Genomic DNA, 20,600 nt, shown 5'->3' on the forward strand with positions numbered 1-20,600 from the left:
AGTCACCTTTGGCTCTTAAGAAGTTGGCAGTTAGTGCCAAATCATTAGCAGATTGATATCCACTTAAAACTGAATTGAGACGGCCCAAATCTATTTACTTAGGACCTTTACAGCTAAGAAAGCGAGGCTGCAGTCCCAATAGCATGGACTGGATTCAAACTAAAAGAATAGTATCAAATTAATCGTGTGAACCATTCCTCTACAATGTTGGAATCAGTTTTATTGACTGCTGCAAGTGCTATCTTTTACAATACCTGTAACTGCTCTAATCTGGAACAGGCAAAGTGGCGACTGATATCTCAATTGTTTTGAAGTGGACAAAATCACTGGATTCAGACGTTCATCCCTGTGGAAAACCCCTGCCACAACTACAGTCCAATGGCCTACATTATAGAGCTATAGTGTTTTTCATTTATTAATAATTTAACCATCAACATCATAATTATTTGTTGAGTTGACTCCACGGCATGGTGGGAACATTAACTTGATTATTGGAATTCTGATTCAAGAACTTAATTTCACAGAATTTCAAGCTTCATCTACCAAATTTCAAGTTTGACTGGAAGCTGAAATTAAATCAGGTCATCCAAATCCAAGTAAAACTGCACAAGGTGAATTCAGAAACTAGCTTAGAATTCTAAATGGATTCTAACTGAGCCAATCTGGATTGAATTGTGACACAGAGTTCTTCAAACAACAACCAAAACCTTTTATGTTAAATAGTAACATAATAAAACACCATAATGGTCATTAAAGTTATTGTATTAAGTTCATTGTTGGTATGTCAATACACAACCATTCCCAAAAGATAAAAGTTTTGCATCTGTTTAGAATTTTCTTTAGTGACGCACGCTTAATCTCATCGCATGTTATCTGTGCCACACACAGGATGTCTTGAACAGTTCACACCCAGTAGCATGCACGTTTGTATGCTTATTAACTATTTCATAGCCTCCAATGGATTTCCAGATGCTGTTTGAACCATTTTAACATTGTGCTTTCACATCGGATGGTTGAAAGTCAATTTCAGTATTTAACTTTAATTTTCTGAAGTTGGTTTGGGACCTCAAACTTCCATGTCACCATAATGCAGTCATCAGCTCGCATGATCATCAACAACCCTTTTGAATGTCTGAATTCTAGATTCAGTCTATTTGACTGTTCACACTCACTGGATGTGCGATTTCAGAAGTGCACATGTATAGGCTGTGTGCTCGGTCACAATGCTCGCATCAAAAGGCAATGCTTTCAAGCGTTTGTCGTCGAATGGGTTGTAGAAAAGTTCTCCATACGAATCCTTACCACCTTCTCCTCACTGGGACGCGGGAAAAGGAATTTGCAAGTGAAGACTTGACGGCAGGCTTTGCGAAAATTTTCCGACAAGAACGCATATATTACGGGATTGATGCAGGAGTTTCCATACACCATACAGTGCGAGATGATTCTGAATGCAAATGTTCCATTGGTTAGGGGGAAATTTCCAAATACAACCCACAATGTTATGATATGGTGCGGTAGCCAGGACAGAAGAAACACAGCAACAACCAGCATGACTGTCTGGGCAGTCTGTGGAGAGAGTAAAGGGAGGAAAATAATTTATATTCATAATTAACATCAATAAAGTGCAACTACTGAAATCACAATTACATTATTCAATTGCAGTTATGAATACGGCTTTATCTCGTTTCCACGTAGGTAATCACAATTGTGTAAATTGTGCACAATATAGTCGGATAACTCTTATATTGTCTTGGATCCCATTTTAAAATGCTTTTACAGAGGTCTTGACTTTCTCAAAGTGTTCTCACTTCATGCAACAAAGTGCTTTAAAACTATTTTATACTTATCAAAATGAGAGTGTTAATGGAGGGAATTAAATATTTTTACCATTTCAAGCTACCAGTATCATCATCAAGCACACCCAGGTTAGGTATAGCAGTTAAGAGTAAATCTCTCTACTCAGTGCCAATAAATGTGCCTCTTCTCCAACTTCAGAAGAACAATCTCATGGTACCAGTAAGACTTTTGCAATGGCCTCTATGAGTATAGCAATGAAAACCTTATTAAGGGCAATTTAAGTAAATTCCCTTGGGTTGCGATAGCGCAAACTTATCTCAGAGAATCCTTATCGCCATCTGTTCAGGACAGATCTGAACCCACATTTCTGAAGGAAAAGGCCAGCATGCTAACTCACTGCACCTGCCAGTCTCTCAAAGTTTTCAAACTCATCTCTCCAGTTAGAGATTATCTGGTGATCTGAGGTGTGATTCCACAATTCTGTGCTCCCATCAGAGAGTGTGGGTTGTAACCCTGATTCTCCAACCCATGCTTCTTGTGAGCACAGCATCATTCCAAGGAGTCGGTGCTATTTAAATTTCTCACTAGGTAGCAAAGCAACTTAAACATTGAAAAGTAAGTTATGATGGTGTCTGATAAAACCCTTTCAATGTTTTGCTTCCTATTGACATCATAGGACTCCGATTTAAATAGTTAAATTAGCCATGCACTTGCTTTAGGTGGTCACCTATTCTGAGGACCCCGTCAAAATGGAGAAGGCTGTAATGGAGCGTTAAGTTATTCCCTGTGATCTTCCAGGCGCTATTCCCCACTTCCGCCAGGCAGGAGACCTCAAAATCTCCCCCCAAAGTTTTCGTGCATTATGCATGATGATCTCATATCTTTATTGTCGTAGCAATTGGAGAGCGTTAGTATAGCAACCAACAGGCCATCCAGTGGGTGCAATGATGAGACTCTCAAAATTGGCCAAATGGCCATCAGCGATAGTCACGCCCTTGTAAATTCTACAGTTTGCATTTAAAATGTTGCACAATATAATTAGATATTTATTCTTAGCTATAAATTATACCGTACAATTTTGAAATATACCATATTAGTACATTGTTAATTAAAGTGCAGTGATTTAATCTGCTCCCGTGCAAATATTGATTCTGATAGGAGTTCTCTTCCTTCCTAATTTAAAAATAGAATTAGCTCTCTACTCATTCTGTACCGTTTCTTAAATCATTTCACAACAATTAGCCAAATAGTTCTTCCATTTCCAAAAACTAGCTATAGTTCCCAGCGCTGTCAAAGATGCAAGCACCTGACAGGATACTGCATCACCCACTCCACCTGTTACAAGCACCAGTTTAGGGATTTAAGTAACGAGTTTGAGGAGGAAACGCTGAGCACAGGTGAGGGGGATGGTTTATTTTATTCGTTCGTGGTATGTGATAGTGGAGGAGCAGGAGCTGGCCCCAAGATTGGCTTGTTTCCTTCCTCAGTTGCAAAGCACAGAGCTTGCTTATAAAAGAAGGTTGTCATTTGAGCATGATCATTTTATGGAGTAATTTGAGGCTATCCATCTGTGGGGAGTGTGATAACATAAGAACATAAGAAATAGGAGCACGAGTAAGCCATTTGGTCCCTCGAGCCTGCTCCGCCAATCAATAAAATCATGGCTGATCTGATCCTGGCCTCAACTCCACTTCCCCGCCCGCTCCCCATAACCCTTGACTCCCTTTTCTTTCAAAAATCTGTCTATCTCCACCTTAAATACATGCAATGACCCAGCCTCCACAGCTCTCTGAAGTAGAGAATTCCAAAGATTCACAACCCTCCGAGAGAAGAAATTCCTCCTCATTTCCGGTTGAAATGGGCAACCCCTTATTCTGAAACTATGCCTAGTTCTAGATTCTCCCACGAATGGAAACATCTACCCTGTCAAGCCTCCTCAGAATCTTATACATTTCAAAAAGATCACCTCTAAGTCTTCTAAACTCCAATGAGTATAGGCCCAACCTGCTCAACCTTTCTTCATAGGTATGAAGGCAGAGCTGGTTAAAGTGAACTGGGAAAATATATTAAAGGGTAAGACCATAGAAACGCAGTGGCAAACATTTAAGGAGATATTTCATAACTCTCAGTAAAGATTTATTCCAGTGAGAAATAAAGATGCTAAGAGAAGGATGAACCATCCATGGCGAACTAAGGTAGTAAAGGATGGTATCACATTGAAAACAAAGGCATACAATGTTGCGAAGGACAGTAGAAGGCCAGAGGATTGGGATATGTTTAGAAACCAGCAAAGGATGACGAAAAAATGATAAAGACAGAGAAGATAGCATATGAGAGTAAACTAGCAAGAAATATAAAAACAGACAGCAAGAGCTTCTACATGCATATAAAAAGGAAACAAGAAGCTAAAGTAAATGTTGATCCGTTAGAGGATGGGGCTGGGGAATTAATAATGGGAAACAGGGAAATGGCAGAGGCTTTGGACAAATATTTTATATCGTTCTTCATGGTAGATACTAAAAACATCCCAATAATTGATAATCAAGGAGCTATTGTGGGGGGTGGGGAGAAACGACTTAAAACAATCACTATCACTAGAGATAAAGGGCCCTATGCTCGCCACCATTCTACGCCGTTTTTTTGGCATCCGCTGTTTTTTTTTGGAGATGACTAAAATCTGCAAGTTTCGGCAAGGTTTCTGCGCCATCTACTTATGGACGATTTTTTTTAGTTCCCGATTTTCTGACGTTACTGGGGTTGCCGGCTGTCAGCAGCATCATTTCAGGCCATTTAAGCGAGTTTGGCCAACTAGGATTTTTCAAAAATGGCACAGTGCACCATTCAGAAAAACCTTACCTGCACTTAAGAAAATTGGCACAGAGAAGAGAAAATCGGCGCAGAGAAGACGCCATTGTTTTAGCGGAGCTGAGGTTTTGGAGGGAAGGAAGAAGACACAGCACCAGGGGCGGGGGAACCTTTCGGCCCGAGATAGCAGCGGCAATATTCATTTAACACCTCACTCTCCAAGACTCCACTTCCTGGAGAGCAAACTCTTATCCCTTTTGAGAACTGCAATGTTTCTTAGCAGCATTACAATATGCTGAGTATATTACTGTTGGTTATACAGCACACTGGGGGACTGGAGTATCTTTGAGTTTATATGAAATACAGTCAAGTGTATGCTATATTACCTTTCCAATCTGGCTTTGACCACAGCAAGCTAAACCCGAACAGGATTCTTGTTTTGCAGACAGTTGGCTGGACTATAATTGCAATGAGATTAACCACCTATGCGCTCTACAATGTAAAATGATAAATGATCATTTAAACAATGAAGCATTCAGAACATGTACCTTTTAAGTTTCTTCAACTCTTCCACAATTTGAATGATAAAAAACGGCTTCTGCTGTAACAGACAGATTTGCCCTGGAATTTGGACTTCAGAAGTAGAGGTCAAATTGGTGGGTCTATTGAACTTAAGAGATGAGTTTCACTTTTCAGCCTCAGCACTTCAGTAGGTCCCTCATTACCCTGGCAACCTCAGTTTTTTGGCGCAGACCTTAAGCTCCACCCACAGATCTTAAGGACAATTTGCGCCGCTCCAAAATGAAAGTTTATTCCGGTGAACTTGCAACTTTTTTTTGGCGCAGTCGGACACTAAAAAAATCGGACGTACCTCTACAACGGCGCCAAAAACCAGCCATGTGGAAAATTGGCCCCAAAGTACTAGGCAAACTAATGGGACTAAAGGTGGACAAGTCCCCTGGACCTGATGGCATGAATCCTAGAGTCTTAAAAGAAGCGGCTGCAGGGATAGTGGTTGTAATTTACAAAAATTCCCTGAATTCTGGCGAGGTCCTAGTGGACTGGAAAACCGCAAATTTAACACCTCTATTTAAGAAAGGAGGGAGTCAGAAAGCAGGAAACTATAGACCAGTTAGCCTAACAGCTGTCATTGGGAAAATGCTGGAGTTCATCATTAAGGAAGTAGTAGCCGGACATTTAGAAAATCATAATACAGTCAAGCAGAGTCAGCATGGTTTTATGGAAGGGAAATCATGTTTGACCAAATTGCTGAAATTCTTTAAGAATGTAACGAGCAGGATGGATAAAGGGGAACCAGTAGATGTCGTATATTTTGATTTCCAGAAAGCATTCGATAAGATGCCATATTAAAGGTTACTACACAAGGTAAAAGTTCACGGGGTTGGGGGTAATATATTAGCATGGATAGAGGCTTAGCTAACTAACAGAAAGCAGAGAGTTGGGATAAATGGGTAATTTTCAGGCTGGTAAATTGTAACTAGTGGTATGCCACAGGGATCAGTGCTGGGGCCTCAACTATTCACAATTTATATTGATGATTTGGATGAAGGAACCGAGTGAAATCAAAATACACGACATCTACTGGTTCCCCTTTATCCATCCTGCTCGTTACATCCTCAAAGAACTCCAGCAAATTTGTCAAACATGATTTCCCTTTCATAAAACCATGCTGACTCTGCTTGACTGTATTATGATTTTCTAAATGTCCTGTTACTGTTTCCTTAATGATGGACTCCAGCATTTTCCCAATTACAGACGTTAGGCTAATTGGTCGATAGTTTCCTGCGTTTTGTCTCCCTCCTTTCTTAAATAGGGGCGTTACATTTGGGGTTTTCCAGTCCGCAGGGACCTGTGCAGAATCCAGGGAATTTTGGTCAATTACAACGCCTTGGACATCTGCAGCCGATCCTTCAGTGACAGAGATATTATTAGAGTGGGAATGTGTTTCTTGTGCTATGATAGAGGCCGTGTTCTCCAACCTACAACAGGATTTAACATAATGGATGGAAAGAGCCGTGATGTAGAGTTCACACCCCTCATTGCCGACCAGAGGTCTGTTCCCACACGGAGCAGTGGATGTACTGATAGTTCAGCAGCAGGGCATGGCTGGGGCAGGCTTGAATGAGGCTTCGGCCTCTCAACATAGACATAGAATCATAGAAAATAGGTGCAGGAATAGACCATTCGGCCCTTCGAGCCTGCACTACCATTCGATAAGATCATGGCTGATCATTCCCTCAGTACCCCTCTCCTGCTTTCCCTTCATACCCCTTGATCCCTTTAGCTGTAAGGGCCATATCTAACTCCTTCTTGAATATATCCAATGAACTGGCATCAACAACTCTCTACGGCAGGGAATTCCACAGGTTAACAACTCTCTGTGTGAAGAAGTTTCTCCTCATCTCAATCCTAAATGGCCTACCCCTTATCCTAAGACTGTGTCCCCTGGTTCTGGACTTCCCCAACATCGGGAACAATCTACCCGCATCTAACCTGTCCCGTCCCGTCAGAATCTTGTATGTTTCTATGAGATCCCCTCTGATCCTTCTAAACTCCAATGTATAAAGGCCCAGTTGATCCAGTCTCTCCTCATGTCAGTCCAGCCATCCCGGGAATCAGTCTGGTGAACCTTCGCTGCACTCCCTCAATAGCAAGAACGTCCTTCCTCAGATTAGGAGACCAAAATTGAACACAATATTCCAGGTGAGGCCTCACCAAGGCCCTGTACAACTGCAGTAAGACCTCCCTGCTCCTATACTCAAATCCCCTCGCTATGAAGGCCAAGATACCATTTGCCTTCTTTACCGCCTGCTGCGCCTGTATGCCAACTTTCAATGACTGATGAACCATGACACCCAGGTCTCGTTGCACCTCCCCTTTTCCTAATCTGCCACTATTCAGATAATATTCTGCCTTTGTGTTTTTTCCCCCAAAGTTGATAACCTCACATTTATCCACATTATACTGCATCTGCCATGCATTTGCCCACTCACCTAATCTGTCCAAGTCATCCTGCAGCCTCTTAGCGTCCCCCTCACAGCTCACACTGCCACCCAGTTTAGTGTCATCTGCAAACTTGGAGATATTACACTCAATTCCTTCATCCAAATCATTGATGTATATTGTAAATAGCTGGGGTCCCAGCACTGAGCCCTGCAGCACTCCACTGGTCACTGCCTGCCATTCTGAAAAGGACCCGTTTATCCCGACTCTCTGCTTCCTGTTTGCCAACCAGTTCTCTATCCACGTCAGTATATTACCCCCAATACCATGTGCTTTGATTTTGCACACCAATCTCTTGTGTGGGACCTTGTCAAAAGCATTTTGAAAGTCCAAATACACCACATCCACTGGTTCTCCCTTGTCCACTCTACTGGTTACATCCTCAAAAAATTCCAGAAGATTTGTCAAGCATGATTTCCCTTTCATAAATCCATGCTGAATTGGACCGATTCTGTCACTGCTTTCCAAATGCGCTGTTATTTCATCCTTAATAATTGATTCCAACATTTTCCCCACCACTGATGTCAGGCTAACCGGTCTATAATTACCCGCTCCCTCTCTCTCAAAGGTGTTGCTACATCTACTTCAACACATCTCGTCTCAAATGGCAGAAGATGTGCAAGAAAGTGGGCACTGCCAGCCAGTTAGCACAGCAGCAAACATGGAACCCATTCTGCGGCTATCTTGTGATCCAATACAAGGAGATACAGAGTCACCTCAATCCCAAGAGGCTCCCATAGACACCAGCAGCCAACCACTTCACTTGCTCCATCAACTGGTGAAGCAGCTGTAAGGAGCACCAGGATAGGTTCTAGAAGATGTGCACCATATACTGTCACCAAGGGGAAACACTGGGAAGAAAAACACAGATTACTTCCAGGAAAATAAATGATTGTGCTTTATTTTAGCTTTGCTCTGAGAGGTTCTATCTGCCAGTGCAGTTTAAGATAGCAGCAAATCCAAATATAAACTTCCATGATAGTTGAGGTACTGCAGAGGACAATACTAGGGTTGTTCTATTGTGCCTTTGCATAGTGCATGTGTGCACAAGAGTGTTCACCACAGGACTCTTTTTTGGAAATTTTAAAAACCACATCCCGTATATGATTTTATTGCCCATCCCTAATTTTCTTTGAAAAGGTGGTGGTGGTGAGCTGCCTTCTTGAACCACTGCTGTCCTTTTGGTGATAGTACTCCTACAGTGCTATTAGGTAGGGAGTTCCAGGATTTTGATCCAGCGTGTGACCTTGGAAGTGATGGTGCTCCCATGCGCCTGTTGCCAGTGTCCTTCTAGATGGTAGACGTTGTGGATTTGGGAGGTGCTGTCGAAGAAACCTTGACGAGTTGCTGCAGTGCATCTTGTAGATGGTACACACTGCAGCCATGGTATGTCAGTGGCGGAGGAAGTGAATGTTTAAGGTGGTGGATGGGGTGCCAATCAAGCGGGCTACTTTGTCCTGGATCGTGTTGAGCTTCTTGAGTGTCATTGGAGCTGCGCTCATCCAGGCAAGTGGAGAGTTTTCCATCACACTCCTGACTTGTGCCTTGTAGATGGTGGAAAGGTTTTGGGGAGTCACTCTCCACAGAATACCCAGCCTCTGACCTGCTCTTGTTGTCACAGTATTTATGTGGCTGGTCCATTTAAGTTTCTGGTCAATGGTGACCCCCAGGATGTTCATAGTGGGGGATTCAGCAATGGTAATGCTGTTGAATGTCCAGGGGCAGTGGTTAGACTCTTGCTTGTTGGAGATAGTCATTGCCTGGCACTTGTGTGGCATCAATGTTACTTACCAATTATCAGCCCAAGTCTGAATGTCGTCCAGGTCTTGTTGCATGCAGGCATGGACTGCTTCACTTTCTGAAGAGTAGCAAATGGCTATGAACACTGTGCAGTCATCAGTGAACATCCCCACTTCTGACCTTATGATGGAGGGAAGGTCATTAATGAAAGCAGCTGAAGATGGTTGGGCCTAGGACACTGCCCTGAGGAACTCCTGCAGCAATGTCCTGGGGCTGTGATGATTGACCTCCTGCCACCACAACCATCTTCCTTTGTGCTAGTTATTGCTCCAGCCAGTGGAGTTTTCCCCCTGTTTCCCATTGACTTCAGTTTTACTAGGACTCCTTAATGCCACACTTGGGTCAAATGCTGCCTTGATGTCGAGGGCAGTTACTTTCACCTCACCTCTGGAATGCAGCTTTTTTGTCCATGTTTGGACCAAAGCTGTAATGAGGTCTGGGGCCAAGTGGTCCTGGCGGAACCCAAACTGGGCATCGGTGAGCAGGTTATGGTGAGCAAGTGCTGCTTGATAGCACTGTCGGAGGCACCTTCCTTCATTTTACTGATGATTGAGAGTAAACTGATGGGCCGGTAATTGGCCAGATTGGATTTGTCCTGCTTTTTGTGCACAGGACATACCTGGGTAGTTTTCCACATTGTCGGATAGATGCCAGTGTGGTAGCACAAGTCTTCAGCATGACAGCCGGGATGTTGTCAGGACCCATAGCCTTTGCTGTATTCAGTGTTCAGTGCGCTCAGCTGTTTTTTGATATCATGTGGAGTGAATCGAATCGACTGAAGACTGGTTTCTATGATGGTGGGTACCTCAGGAGGAGGCTGATATGGATCAACCACTTGGCACTTCTGGCTGAAGATGGTTGCAAACGCTTCAGCCTTGTTTGGATGGTGTCGAGCTTCTTGAGTGGTGTTGGAGCTGCACTCATCCTGGCAAATGGAGAGTATTCCATCACACTCCTGACTTGTTCCTTGTAGATGGTGGAAAGGATTTGGGGAGTCAGGAGGCGGGACACTCGCCGCAGAATACCCAGCCTCTGACCTGCTCTAGTAGCCACGCTATTTATCTGGCTGGTCTAGTTAAGTTTCTGGTCAATGTTCACACCCAGGATGTTGATAGTGGGGGATTTGATGATGGTAATGTCAAGGGGAAGTGGTTAGACTCTCTCTTGTTAGAGATGATCATTGCCTGGCACTTGTGTAGCGCGAATGTTACTTACCACTTATCAGCCCAAGCCTGAATGTTGTTCAGGTCTTGCTGCATGTGGGCATGGACTACTTCATTTTCTGAGGAGTTGTGAATGGAGCTGAACACTGTGCAATCATCAGCGAACATCCCCACTTCTGACCGTATGATGGAGGGACTGTCATTGATGAAGCAGCTGAAGATGGTTGGGGCCGAGGACACTGGCCTGAGGAACTCCTGCAGCAATGCCCTGGGGCTCAGATGATTGGCCTCCAACAGCCAAAACCATCCTCCTTTGTGCTAGTTATGACTCCAGCCAGTGGCTAGTTTCCCCTCCGATTCCCATTGACTTCAATTTTACTCGGGCTCCTTGATGCCACACTCGGTCAAATGCTACCTTTGTGTCAAGGGCAGTTACTCTCACCTCACCTCTGGAATTCAGCTCTTTTGTCCATGTTTGGACTAAGGCTGTGATGAGGTCTGGAGCAGAGTGGCCCTGGCAGAACCCAAACAGTGAGCGGGTTATTGGTGAATAAGTGCCGCTTGATAGAAGGTGCCGTCGACAGTGCTATCAGTTTGCTGATGCGGTTACAGACTGCTTCAACCAATAGCTACTCCCAGGCTGCCTTTAGGAGAGAAGTGGGCGGAGAAAGGAAAACTGATAGAAAGTGTGACATAGGAGGTAATCAAGAGGGTTGATGAGGGTAGTGCGTACGATGTAGTATATATGGACTTTAGCAAGGCTTTTGATAAGGTCCCACATGGTAGACTGGTCATGAAGGTTAAAGCCCATGGGATACATGGCCAAGTGGCAAGTTGGATCCAAAATTGGCTTAGAGGTAGGAAGCAAAGGGTAAAATTTGATAGATGGTTTTGTGACTGGAAGGATGTTTCTAGTGGGGTTTCGCAGGGCTCAGTACAGGGTCCCTTGCTTTTTGTGGTATATATAGCAATGATTTAGATTTGAATATAGGGAGTATGATTAAGAAGTTTGCAGACGACACTAAAATTGGCTGTGTGGTTGATAATGAAGAGGAAAGTCATAGCTGCAGGAGGGTATCAATCTACTGGTCAGGTGGGCAGAGCAGTGGCAAATGGAATTTAATTCATAGAAGTGTGAGGTGATGCACTTTGGGAGGGCTAATAAGGAATGGGTATACAAATTAAATGGTAGGCCACTTAATAGTGTAGATGAACAAAGGGATCTTGGAGTGCTTGTCCACAGATCCCTGAAAGTAGCAGGCCAGGTGGATAAGGTGGTTAAGAAGGCATACGGAATGCTTGCCTTTATTGGCCGAGGCATAGAATACAAGAGCAGGGAGGTTATGCTTAAATTGTATAATACTTTGGCCACAGCTGGAGCACTGCGTGCAGTTCTGGTCGCCGTATTATTAAGAAGGATGTGCTTGCACCAGAGAGGAGATTTACTAAGATGCTGCCTGGAATGGAGAATCTTAGATAAGAGGACAGATTGGATAGGCTGGGTTTGTTCTCATTGGAACAGAGGAGGTTGAGAGGGGACCTCATTGAGGTGTACAAAATATTGAGGGGCCTGGACATAATGGATAGTAAGGATTTATTTCCAGTGGTGGAGTGTCTATTACGAGGGACATAGTTTTAAGGTGGTTGGTGGACGATTTAGAGGGGATTTGAGGGGGGGGGGGGGGCTTCTTTATGCAGAGGGTTGTGGGGATCTGGAACTCGCTGCCTGGAAGAGTGGTGGATGCAGAAACCCTCACCACTTTTAAGAGATGGTTGGATGGGCACTTGAAGTGCAGTAACCTGCAGGGTTACGGACCTAGAGTTGGTAATTGGGATTAGACTGGATGACCTTTTGTTGGACGCTGCAGATATAATGGTAAGTACTGCAGGGAATAGAATATGGCCAGGGTAATCTCCTGGTCTTGTTTCGATCACCTGGATGGATCGGAGAGGAATTTTCCCAGATTTTTTCTTCCTAAATTGGCCTGGGTTTTTATCTGTTTTTTGCCTCTCCCAGGAGATCACATGGCTCCAGTTGGGGTGGAGTGTAGAATGTTTCAGTATAAGGGGTGTCGCAGTTGTGTGAGATGGACTGGTTGTGCTGGGTGCTCTTTGCATTTCCGTCATTGTTCACAGGTTTATATGTAACCTTTAGGGCTGCTGACCAAGGGCCATGCGGCTCTTTGTCGGCCGGTGCGGACACAATGGGCTGAAATGGCCTCCTTCTGCGCTGTAAATTTCTTCCATATACATATGATAAAAGGAATTGGTGGCTTTTGTATAAATAGGCCTTCAATACATTGTGTGATGCTGTATAATGAGGGTGCATCTGGGAAAGATTTTCCACAATCAGTGATAGCACTCCTGTAGGTCAAAATTGGTAAAATAGAAAAAGACGGAATCTGATTTTACTCAGCAATAACTGTAGGTATCGAATGAAAGAGAGCTGCACAGTATGAAAACGGATCACAGATTTCACTACTCAAAATGTAAATGAAAAGAATCAGAAATCAGGTTTCCTTTTGTGATGGGGAGTTGTGGAGGATAAGTACAGTAAAATTCACTGTACAGTTCCACAGCAGGGATTTCCCAACAGTCATGGTCAACACAGCTGGCAACAGTACCGCCAGCATCCATGCTTATGCCTCATTTATGCTGGCTCTTTATGGTACAACTTGGGGCTGAAACCCATGCTCAAAACTCTGCATTCAGCATTGTGCACTCTCAGCAAGAGACCCCATCTCTCTCTTCTGCTATCACTTTTTAATGCACATGCACATTACCTATGATAGTTTGAGACGCACTGTGCACAGCATGTGTAGCAGACATTACATTGGCAAAACTAATGCAACATGAGAGTTTGACAGGAAGCATGGAGATGTGGTGAAAGGATTTCTGAGATCAGTTATTTCCATGTTGCCATCAAGTATCATTTTGCTTCAGTTTATTGACTTATTAACAAAAAACAGCCCCAATTTTCTCCCCTTTCATTTTATAGGGCCATGAGTGTTCTGCAGCTGAGAGGATCCGGTGCGGCATTAGGATCCTGCAACCCAAGCAATTACACAGGGTCCTCATTAAGTATCGAATAACTCCACGAGGCTAAGTACGGTGAGCTAGTTCAGGCATGACCTTACTCCAGTTTATTTATTCTCAAAGTGAGGATTCAGCATGGCTGCCAACATTATATACAACGGCTTGCACTTGTCTGCCAGTGACATAGAAACATAGAAAATAGGTGCAGGAGTAGGCCATTCGGCCCTTCGAGCCTGCACCGCCATTCAATGAGTTCATGGCTGAACATGCAACTTCAGTACCCCATTCCTGCTTTCTCGCCATACCCCTTGATTCCCCAAGTAGTAAGGACTACATCTAACTCCTTTTTGAATATATTTAGTGAATTGGCCTCAACAACTTCCTGTTTCATAGGTTCACCACTGGCTGAAGAAGTTTCTCCTCATCTCGGTCCTAAATGGCTTACCCCTTATCCTTAGACTGTGACCCCTGGTTCTGGACTTCCCCAACATTGGGAACATTCTTCCTGCATCTAACCTGTCTAAACCCGTCAGAATTTTAAACGTTTCGATGAGATCCCCTCTCATTCTTCTGAACTCCAGTGAATACAAGCCCAGTTATCCAGTCTTTCTTGATATGTCAGTCCCACCATCCCGGGAATCAGTCTGGTGAACCTTCGCTGCACTCCCTCAATAGCGAGAATGTCCTTCCTCAAGTTAGGAGACCAAAACTGTACACAATACTCCAGGTGTGGCCTCACCAAGGCCCTGTACAACTGTAGGAACACCTCCCTGCCCCTGTACTCAAATCCCCTCGCTATGAAGGCCAACATGCCATTTGCTTTCTTAACCGCCTGCTGTACCTGCATGCCAACCTTCAATGACTGATGTACCATGCCACCCAGGTCTCGTTGCACCTCCCCTTTTCCTAATCTGTCACCATTCAGATAATAGTCTGTCTCTCTGTTTTTACAACCAAAGTGGATAACCTCACATTTATCCACATTATACTTCATCTGCCATGCATTTGCCCACTCACCTAACCTATCCAAGTCACTCTGCAGCCTCATAGCATCCTCCTCGCAGCTCACACTGCCACCCAACTTAGTGTCATCTGCAAATTTGGAGATACTACATTTAATCCCCTCGTCTAAATCATTAATGTACAGTGTAAACAGCTGGGGCCCCAGCACAGAACCTTGCGGTACCCCACTAGTCACTGCCTGCCATTCTGAAAAGTACCCATTTACTCCTACTCTTTGCTTCCTGTCTGATAACCAGTTCTCAATCCACGTCAGCACACTACCCCCATCCCATGTGCTTTAACTTTGCACATTAATCTCTTGTGTGGGACCTTGTCAAAAGCCTTCTGAAAGTCCAAGTATACCACATCAACTGGTTCTCCCTTGTCCACTTTACTGGAAACATCCTCAAAAAATTCCAGAAGATTTGTCAAGCATGATTTCCCTTTCACAAATCCATGCTGACTTGGACCTATCATGTCACCTCTTTCCAAATATGATGCTATGACATTCTTAATAATTGATTCCATCATTTTACCCACTACCGATGTCAGGCTAACCGGTCTATAATTCCCTGTTTTCTCTCTCCCTCCTTTTTTAAAAAGTGAGGTTACACTGGCTACCCTCCACTCGATAGGAACTGATCCAGAGTCTATGGAATGTTGGAAAATGACTGTCAATGTATCCGCTATTTCCAAGGCCACTTCCTTAAGTACTCTGGGATGCAGTCCATCAGGCCCTGGGGATTTATCGGCCTTCAATCCCAACAATTTCCCCAACACAATTTCCCGACTAATAAGGATTTTCCTCAGTTCCTCCTTTAGGACTCTGATAGTCACGCCCTCTGGTGGCAGGTAAAACCCAGTTAACATACAGAACATCATTCTCCCAAAGTTCTTGGTACAGGTTGCATTTACAAGTTGAGATGGTCCAGGGCCTTCCGCTCCCTGGTTGATATTCTCAGTTTGAATCCAAGCTTGGGTGAGTTAGTAGGACCATTGCTGCATTGTGGAGCAGAGATGGCTGGAATGACATATGAGGAGACTTTATACTGGATCAATTGGGACTTTATACACTGGAGTTTAGAAGGATGAGAGGGGATCTCATAGAAACGTATAAGATTCTGACGGGACTGGACAGGTTAGATGCGGGAAGAATGTTCCTGATGTTGGGTAAGTCCAGAACCAGGGACACAGACTTAGGATAAGGCCATTTAGGACTGAGATGAGGAGAAACTTCTTCACAGAGAGTTGTTAACCTGTGGAATTCCCTGCCGCAGAGAGTTGTTGATGCCAGTTCATTGGATATGTTCAAGAGGGAGTTAGATATGGCCCTTACAGCTAAACGGATCAAGGGGTATGGAGAGAAAGCAGGAAAGGGGTACTGAGGGAATGATCAGCCATGATCTTATTGAATGGTGGTGCAGGCTCAAAGGTCCGAAGGACCGAATGGCCTACTCCTGCACGTCTTTTCTATGTTTCTATGTCTGACAGGACTGTCGGGGATGGTAGGTTTGTCTTCATGAATGACACAAGGGTCAACCGATAGTTGTATGTGTGTTGGTTAGTCGATGATGATGTCAATTTGTTCTGGGTTGTCTGCGAATCGCAGTTTGGTTTGGTCAATGTGCCTCTTGGAAGTTTGGCCATTTAACAGTTTGCCTACAAACACCCTGTTCCCCTCCTTGGCCAAAACCGTGTCACTTTGGACCATGACCATAATTCAGGACAAACACAGGATGATGAACAGCAATGTCACATGATACGGCCGCACGATCATCGTACCATTGCTGCCGTTGCCTTCTGGTTTCGACATGATCATTGAGATCCGGGTGTACATGGGAGAGCCTGGTTTTGAGGTTTCTCTTCATTAATAGCTTGGCAGGAGGGACCCCAGTAAGCAAGTGGGGTCTCGTTCTGTAACTGAGCAGAATGCGGGACAAGCAGGTATGTAGGGAGCAGTGAGTCACGCATTTTAAGCTCTGCTTAATGGTTTGGACAGACCGCTCCACTTGACCGTTAGACGCGAGTTTGAAAGGGACAGACCTGACATCCTTGATGCCATTATGGGTCATAAACTCATGGAACTCCGAACTGGTGAAACAGGGTCCGTTGTCGCTGACAAGGGTGGCGAGCATGGTCCGGAGGCTTTCAGTAGTGGCTGTGGACATGCTGGATGACATGATTACGCATTCAATCCATTTGGAGTAAGCGTCCACTACCACGAAAAACATTTTGCAGTGAAAGGGGCCGGCAAAGTCTATGCGGATCCTTGACCACAGTTTGGATGGCCATGACCACAGACTCAGCAGAGCCTCCACAGGTGCGTTACTCAGTTGAATGCAAGTGTTGCACTGATGCACGCATGACTCCAAGTCCGAGTCAATGCCGGGCCACCAAACGTGAGACCTGGCAATGGCCTTCATCATGTCAATGACTGGGTGGGTACTGTGTAAATCTCGCACACCAAGTTTCCCTGCCTTTTTTTGGCATAACAACACGCTTACCCCATAACAGATAATCAGACCGAATAGACAATTCATCTCTGCAGCGGCTATAAGGCTTAATTTCATCCTGCATTTCCCTGGGAATGGCAGACCAATCCTGGTTGGTCCAGATCCTAATTTGGCGAGCTGTGACGGGTGACCCCTCGCTCTTGAAGGCATCCATGACCAGCAGCAAGTCTGCGGGCTGCGGCATTTCCACCCCGGATGACAATCATAAGTGGATAATGTCAGTGCCCATCTTTGGATGGGGGACGAGGCATTGGTGTTTATACCTTTGCTCTCAGAAAACAATGAAATGAGCGGCTTGTGGTCTGTTTCAAGCTCTAACCGAAGCCCAAACAGGTATTGGTGCATTTTCCTAACCCCATATACGCATGCTAAAGCCTCCTTCTCTACCATACTATAGGCTCTTTCAGCCTTAGACAGGCTTCTGGACGTGTATGCAACTGGTTGGAGTTCGCCTGATACATTGACTTGCTAGAGCACACAACCGACCCCATATGATGAGGTGTCGCAGGCCAGCACTAACCGCTTATATGGGTCATAGTGCACCTGTAATTTATTGGAACATAGCAGGTTCCAGGCCTTCTCAAAGGCTGTCTTGAGATTTGTCCCAAACCCAGTCATTACCCTTTCTCAGCAACATGTGCAAGTGCTCTAGCAATGTGCTCAAATTAGGTAGAAAGTTACCAAAATAGTTGAGAAGACCCAGGAATGATCGCAGCTCCGTCACACTCTGGGGTCTGGGTGCATTCTTGATGGACTCTGTCTTCGAGTCCGTAGGCCTGATGCCGTCTGCTGCAATCTTTCTCCCCAGGAATTCGACTTCTGGTGCCATGAAAACGCACTTGGTGTTTTATAGCCTGAGTCCCACTCTGTCCAGATGACGTAGAACCTCTTCCAGGTTGTGCAGGTGTTTGGTGGCGTCGCGACCGGTGATCTTGGAACACGACGGTTCTTGCGACGGACTTCAGAAACTCTCCATGTTTCTCTGAAATATGGCTGCTACCGAGCGAATTCCGAAAGGGCATCGGTGGTATATAAACAGTCCTTTATGCGTGTTGATGCACGTCAGATTTTTCGAAGATTCAACCAGCTCCTGTGTCATGTAAGCGGAGGTCAGGTCCAATTTGGTGAACGACTTCCCCCCTGCTAGCGTTGCAAACAGATCGTCAGCCTTGGGTTACGGTTACTGATCCTGTATCGAGACTCGGTTGATCGTTACCTTGTAGTTGCTGCAGATCCTGACCGTGCCATCACTTTTCAACACCGGGACAATTGGACTGAACTCGACTGGTGATATGATTCCTTCCCATTGACGTCTGTCCAGTTCGATCTCGACCTTCTCCCTCATCATGTACGGAACTGCCCAAGCCTTGTGATGGACAGGTCTTGCATCTGGGCATAGGTGGATCTGCACCTTGGCTCCCGTGAAGTTGCCAATGCCTGGTTCAAACAACGAGGGAAACTTGCTCAGCACTTGAGCACACGAAGCGTCATCCACTGATGGTAAGGCTTTAATATCGTTCCAGTTCCATTTAATTTTCTCAAGCCAACTCCTGCTGAACAGCGTTGGGCCATTGCCTGGAATGATCCACAATGATAAATCATGCACAGCTCCATCATACGATACCTTTACTGCTGCGCTGCCAATGACTGGATTGAGCTCTTTGGTGTAGGTACGCAGCTTCGCATTGATTGGGCTCAGTTTGGGTCTTTTTGCCTTAGTGTCCTACAGCTTTTTGAAAGCCCTCTGGCTCATTATTGACCGACTCGCACCCGTGTCCAATTCCATGGATACTGGAACCCCATTTAATTTAACTGCCAGCATTATCGGAGGACTTTTGGTAAAAGAATGTACCCCATACACTTTTTCATCCTGTACCTCGGGTTGAGTTGCCTGTGCTGCTTGATCCACACTGGATAGATCATCCTCAGCCACGTGGTGTGTCGCAGCACGCTTGCTCGGTTGCGGACACATTCGCTGAAGGTGCCCCATTGTTGCAAGCCTTTGCACACGTATTGCTTGAATCAGCATTGATGGGCCCGATGATAGCCCCTGCAATGCCAACAAGGCGAGATTTGATTCACCCTCGATGGCGGACTTTGAGCGGTTACAGGTCATACGAACGTGGACGAGTAGGCCCTGCCATGTGCAGCTTTGCCTACCGACGATATTATTTTATGCACAGTATTTGCCAGTGAGTTTCGATGCTGGGAAGACATCTGTTTCGAGTTTTTTTTTGCTGTTTATGACAAGATGCTGGCACATTCATGGCAACTCTCAGTGTTTCATAGTGACAGCGTGCTGGCATTTAATGACCAAAATTGGCACAGACTAGGTCCATCTCCCCTCAAAACTGCTCCTACTCTAGTTCGGTTACTGACAAGACGGAACTGGGCCTCTCCCCCACATTTGCTATTCCTAATACTAATGCCAAGAATTCTGGACTTTTGTACAGTATAGAGTGGCTGAAATCACTGCTATTAATGCTATAAGCTGTGGCTCTGGACTATTAGCAGACAGACCAAGATAGGAATGGGATTCAGGTTGGAGGGGGTTTTGGGGAGGAGGGGGGTGGTTGGGGAGAGGGTGAGCAGGGTAGGGAGGGAATGGATGGATGGCCACGAAGAGAGGCAAATGGGCACAAACTGGAAGTGGCACTTTGGGGTGGAGAAGAGAATACCAGAATTAACTGACAAGGAGTGGGTGGAATGTCAGAATTAATGGGGGTTGGGGGGGAAGGTGAGGAAGAAGAATACTGGCTTGATGTGGATTGGATGGGGGTGGGGGATGAGTGCCAGTTAAAATGAGGGGAGAGGGGTAAAAGAATGCTACTAATAACTGGGAGGTCAGGAGCAGGGGAGAGAGAAATTCTGAAAGGCTGGGAGGATGAATGAGTTACAATGACCACGAACCTGATGGAAGCTAAGTTCCGCCCAAGTACCACCGAAAGGACCACTGAGATCCTGACGGCACTTTAGGGCAGAAGTTTGTTGAAAAAGTCCTGGAAAGTCCGCCTGGCGGCAAAAAAGCGACTTATGCCCTGAATATGGGCAGCAGCGGGCGGAAGATCCCAACCTTGGCAGCAAATGCAATCCTCGGCAAAGTACCGCCGAGGATTGAGTTGGGCCGAGGGAGGGGGGGAGCAGATAAAAATTAAGATTTCCAAAAAATAAAAACACTGGACAATCTTCAGGGGACCCCATCCACCTGAATCGCTAGGAAAAAAAAAAATAAAGAAAAGTTTGCTAACCTTTTTTTTGCAGGTCTTCTTGCTTACAGTTGAGGTTAGACATGCCTCCACACTGCGGTCCTTCCCCCTGCTGCAGTGTCCTCGCCCAGACCAAACTGGCAGCTCGACGGGCGGGAAGACACTTACGTGCATTGCACGCCGGTGGACGTCAGCGGGCTGTCCCCAGCGGCCTTCTCTCCCCGCCGGCGGGAGACCTCCTCCAAACTCGCTCG

At 45.2% G+C, this 20,600-nt stretch overlaps 1 protein-coding gene across 1 annotated transcript in view; it reads right to left on the bottom strand.

Moving 5' to 3' along the window:
* Positions 1-763: 763 nt before the first annotated feature.
* galr1b (galanin receptor 1b) overlaps positions 764-20,600 on the bottom strand; it is a 50,516-nt gene continuing 30,679 nt past the window's right edge. The window contains exon 3 of the mRNA XM_070896923.1: positions 764-1,566. Within this exon, the coding sequence (XP_070753024.1) occupies positions 1,249-1,566 (318 nt within the window). The 3' untranslated portion in view covers positions 764-1,248. The remainder of the gene's footprint in view (positions 1,567-20,600) is intronic.

This window comes from Pristiophorus japonicus, chromosome 13 (assembly GCF_044704955.1).
Source record: "Pristiophorus japonicus isolate sPriJap1 chromosome 13, sPriJap1.hap1, whole genome shotgun sequence".
NCBI classification, from domain to species: Eukaryota; Metazoa; Chordata; class Chondrichthyes; family Pristiophoridae; genus Pristiophorus; species Pristiophorus japonicus.